This window comes from Scophthalmus maximus, chromosome 14, assembly GCF_022379125.1.
Source record: "Scophthalmus maximus strain ysfricsl-2021 chromosome 14, ASM2237912v1, whole genome shotgun sequence".
Classification (NCBI taxonomy): Eukaryota; Metazoa; Chordata; class Actinopteri; order Pleuronectiformes; family Scophthalmidae; genus Scophthalmus; species Scophthalmus maximus.
This window is the reverse complement of record NC_061528.1, coordinates 735,291-740,000: the sequence shown is the minus strand read 5'-3', so window position 1 is coordinate 740,000 and position 4,710 is coordinate 735,291. Positions and strand designations below refer to the sequence as shown.

Sequence of the window (4,710 nt, the reverse complement as noted above, 5' to 3'; positions counted from 1 at the left end):
GTTTCAACAGCAGAAACAGAAACACGCCCACAGATACAAACTACATCAGCAAATCACAACACTCCCTCAGAGTCTGGAAAAATCAAGCCTGAATATAACGTGAATAAATCAGATTTTTAATCTTTGGAGCCTGAGAACAATGTTTTAACTCTGAAGAGTTGAACGAAACCAGAACCTTTTATTCACATGCTCATAACAATCATCTGTACAGTTCCGCAATTAACGGTCAAAATAGCAGCTTGCTAATGTTACCACGGCTAATTCATGCTAACATAAGCATTATAACATGCTAACAGATGAGGATGCTATGTGCACTTTGACGTGCTAAATGCTACATGCTAAAGATGGGCATATAGGGAATAGAGCTAACATGCTAGTATTAGCATAATAACATGGTTAATGATCTACCAGGTAACGATGCCTACAGTAAGACTGTTCTAACATGCTAAATGTTACATGCTAAAGATGGATACACGGAATTGGGTTAAGATGTAAATATTAGCATGATAACATGCTAACTAATCCACAGGATCAAGTTATGAGTGATGAGTGATGAGCATTTTAACATGCTAAATGCTATGTACACAAGATGGGCATATAGGGAATAGAGCTAACATGCTAAATGATCTACTAAGTATAACTGTGACAACAGGTTTCTATCATGCTAATATTAACAAGCCATATATATATAGGGTATGTGTGTGTGTGTGTGTGTGTATATATATATATCTATAGATATATAGATGTATATATCTATATATCTATATATATCCTATGTCTCTAAGCTGCAGCTCCAGAACAGGTAACAGGTTTGGGACTCAGGGCCTTAACCAGTTAAAAAAGAAAAGGTGTGTGTGTGTGTGTGTGTGTGTGTGTGTGTGTGTGGTGGAATAATGTCTCTTCTGCACGTCTGTGAATATGATAATATCCAACAATAGGAGAGAAGAGAGGCTGAAAGTCATTTCAGCTTTGGAGTCGATGGTTAATGGAGTTTATTTGTTGTATTCTCCTCCAGTACAGGCTGGGAACAAATCACTCCTCTGGGAGTAAATACAGAGAGAGAGAGAGTGTGTGTCTGTGTGTGTGTGTGTGTGTGTGTGTGTGTGTGTGCTCCGAGAGAAGAGGAGGTGGGAGCAGAGGTTTCCTCTCTTGAATAGTGATGAAGGAAAGAAAACTGAAGAGGCTGGAAACGTGTGGACACATGTTCACTGAGGGTGTGTTGTAACACGCAGCCGCTGCTTCTTGGAACTGTGAGTGTGTGTGTGTGTGTGTGTGTGTGTGTGTGTGTGTGTGTGTTTGTATGTTTGTATGTGTGTGTGTGTGTGTGTGTGTGTGTGTGTATGTGTGTGTGTGTGTGTGTGTTAGTGAGTGTGTGAGTGTGTGTGTGAGTGTGTGTGTTTGTGTGCGTGTGTGAGTGTGTGTGTGTGTGTGTGTGTGTGTGTGTGTCAGTGAGTATGTGTCTGTGTGTGTGTGTGTGTGTGTGTGTGCGTGTGTCAGTGAGTGTGTGTGTGTGTCTGTGTCTCTCTCTGTGTGTTTGTGTGTGTGTGTGTGTGTGTGTGTGTCAGTGAGTGTGTGTCTGTGTGTGTGTGTGTGTGTGTGTGTGTGTGTGTCAGTGAGTGTGTGTCTGTGTGTGTGTGTGTGTGTGTGTGTGTGTGTGTGTGTGTGTGTGTGTGTCTCTCTCAGTGTGTTTGTGTGTGTGTGTGTGTGTGTGTCAGTGAGTGTGTGTCTCTCTGTGTGTGTGTGTGTGTGTGTGTGTGTGTGTGTGTGTGTTGCACCGACGTGCCTGAGGAAATGTGCAGATAGTGAAGATGAGTGTGTGATGTGGTTAAATGTGAACATCTGTGTGGGAGAGAAACAGTAGCAGTTTTCTTGTCAGACCGCGACACCTAGTGGAGAGACGCAGAACGTCAGCGCCACAGACTCAGTGAATGTGACGCAGAAACATAAACACAACAGAGAAGGTTTTTATTATTCTATGACTTCATCTCTTTGCTATAACAGGACACACATATACACTGTAAATTATACATTGTTGATGGGTTAGATAATATTGATAAAAAACTTATTCTCAAAAATATTTTCATGAAATTGACAGATTGTCAGAAAACAGGTCTGACAGTCGTCTCCATCATCTGTAGATCAGAAACTCATGATGAAAACTTATTCTGGTTTGAACCATATCGATACTGAACGTCATGTTATGATTCATCCCATAATTTACAGGAGACATTTTCTATTCCTGATTCAAAACCAGTGAAGTAGTTTGGATGAGACGTCTCAAAAAAATATAATTTAGAATATTTTTCATTGTGTATATGGAGAATTCATCAGTGACTGATGAGACCTGATCCACATCTCTGCTCTATAATAACTAAGCTCTTATGATCTTCTGATCTTCTCTTATTTTGAAACGTCAGTTTCTCTCCCTCGTGCTGATGCTCACTTCCTCCAGAAGGTGGCGCCGTTGGCCACGATTGATTCCAGAAGATCATCGTGAAAAACTTAGAACATAGAGTCAGAGTAACTTTATATTTGATGTGTCTTTTTACGTTCATATTATTTATTTATGTCAGAAAACAGAAGATCGGAATCTGAGATAAGAACAAGAGTTTATTATATTTTATTTGATGTCCCAGTCACATCTTTCGGAACCGAACCCTCGGTCTCAGGTGACGGAGACACTGTGGTGGACGCTCGCTGCCTCATTGGCACATGTCCCGGCGGGGTGGAGCGTAGCGGGGCTGCCTCCCTCCCGTGTCTCCCCCCTCACAGAGCAGCTGCAGCGGCCGAGACGAGAGGAGCGACCGACCCGAGCCGGTGGATCTGTCGGAGGGACCGCAGCGCGCAGGGCGCAGCAGGGACCGGGAGGGACCGGGGGGACCGGGAGGAACCGGGAGGAACCGGGGGGGACCGGGAGGTTGGACGTGTGTTCCGGGGAGGACTGACACGGGACGAGGGGAGGGGGGTCTGCCGACGCCGGGACAGGTCTGTGGTCGTCCTCTGTGGTGTGAGCGTGAGGAGAATACTGATGAGCGCGCTGCGTCCCGGTGCAGCCGAGGGCCACCAGTCACCCGCCGCGACCCGGGGCCTGCGCACCGGCTCCGGCTCCCCCTGAGGACGGTCGCACCCTCTGACAGCACCGCCCCGCGAGGCGCAGACATGGGCAACAGCTTCTCCAACATGTCCGCCTTCCAGTCGCTGCACATCGTGATGCTGGGGCTCGACTCCGCGGGCAAGACCACGGTCCTGTACCGACTCAAGTTCAACGAGTTCGTCAACACGGTGCCGACGATCGGCTTCAACACGGAGAAGATCAAGCTGAGCAACGGCAGCGCGAAGGGCATCAGCTGCCACTTCTGGGACGTGGGGGGCCAGGAGAAGCTGCGGCCGCTGTGGAAGTCGTACAGCCGCTGCACGGACGGCATCATCTACGTGGTGGACTCGGTGGACGTGGACCGACTGGAGGAGGCCAGGACCGAGCTGCACAAGGTCACCAAGTTCGCGGAGAACCAGGGCACGCCGCTGCTGGTCATCGCCAACAAGCAGGACCTGCCCCGCTCGCTGCCGGTGGCGGACATCGAGAAGCAGTTGGCGCTGCACGAGCTGACCCCGACCACCGCGTACCACGTGCAGCCCGCGTGCGCCATCATCGGCGAGGGGCTGCACGAGGGCATGGACAAGCTGCACGAGATGATCGTGAAGCGCCGGAAGTCGCTGAAGCAGAAGAAGAAGCGCTAACACACGGGGCGTGACGCGGCTTCACGCGCGTGCACGCGAGGCTTCGGGATGTAGAACAAGAGAAGATCCAAAAAGAGTTGAAGTGACTGTTGAGAGGAGCGGAGCGGGACGGGACGGGCGGGCCGGTCCACCTGCTGCTGCTCCACCACAGAGCCTGAGGAAGGTTCCTACATCCACTGGACTGGTTCCCATGGAAACACATGTTTGATTTTTGCACGTGGCTCAGGTCACAGACTCTCTGAGGGCAGAGGTCACGTCGAGGTCTCGTGGAGATGGACGAGGTCTCGTGGAGGTGGACGAGGTCACGTTGAGGTGGACGAGGTCACGTTGAGGTCACGTCGAGGTGGACGAGGTCTCGTGGAGGTGGACGAGGTCACGTTGAGGTGGACGAGGTCACGTTGAGGTGGACGAGGTCACGTTGAGGTCACGTCGAGGTGGACGAGGTCTCGTGGAGGTGGACGAGGTCTCGTTGAGGTCACGTCGAGGTGGAAGAGGTCTCGTGGAGGTGGACGAAGTCTCAAGCGTCCACTTGACTTTGCACTTTTCATTTCCTGACGACGTAGAGAGCGACACTATTAATAACAACGATCAGGTGTTTATGTACAAGAAGAGCAGAAGTGAAGTATTTTTTAAATATTAAAAGAGTTCAAATCCAACGAGTTCACTGTTTTTCATTTGATGATGATGATGATTCCTCAGAGAGGTCAAAAGGCCACAGGTGTCACATGTCGGGGAACGTTTGGCGCGATGAGCCCGCCGACGCTCATTTTGTGAAATTTATAGATCTGCATTGCGGCGCCGTGTCGTGTGTTCTGCGTCCAGGCCGTGTGTGTTTACAGCGAGGAGCCTGCGCTCTGATTGGTGGAGCAGCGAGTCAGGCTGACGCCCCCCTGACGACCAGCGGTTCTCCTGATGGAGTGATTCCGTGGGTCTGTGTGTGTGTGTGTGTGTGTGTGTGTGTGGTCCACATTC

The 4,710-nt window shown here is 49.5% G+C and overlaps 1 protein-coding gene and 1 long non-coding RNA gene across 10 annotated transcripts in view; both read left to right on the top strand.

Moving 5' to 3' along the window:
- Window positions 1-120, top strand: part of LOC118282900 — a 6,142-nt gene extending 6,022 nt beyond the window's left edge. For all 5 annotated transcript variants that reach the window (XR_004784373.2, XR_004784370.2, XR_004784371.2 and 2 more), the window contains one exon: window positions 1-120. This exon is cut by the window's left edge. This is a non-coding gene — a long non-coding RNA (uncharacterized LOC118282900).
- A 2,562-nt stretch (window positions 121-2,682) lies between these two features.
- On the top strand, window positions 2,683-4,394 carry LOC118282897 (ADP-ribosylation factor-like protein 4C). Of its 5 annotated transcripts, none has more exons than XM_035604445.2 (2): window positions 2,683-4,030; window positions 4,122-4,394. In XM_035604445.2, the coding sequence occupies exon 1, from the start codon at window positions 3,160-3,162 to the stop codon at window positions 3,736-3,738; it is 579 nt and encodes a 192-aa protein (XP_035460338.1). In that variant the 5' UTR covers window positions 2,683-3,159; the 3' UTR covers window positions 3,739-4,030; window positions 4,122-4,394. The 5 variants fall into 5 exon arrangements, with proteins under 5 accessions (XP_035460338.1, XP_035460342.1, XP_035460341.1 ...); XM_035604449.2 differs by having other exon boundaries at window positions 2,683-4,081; window positions 4,224-4,394; XM_035604448.2 differs by having other exon boundaries at window positions 2,683-4,101; window positions 4,193-4,394.
- The last annotated feature ends 316 nt before the right edge of the window (window positions 4,395-4,710 follow it).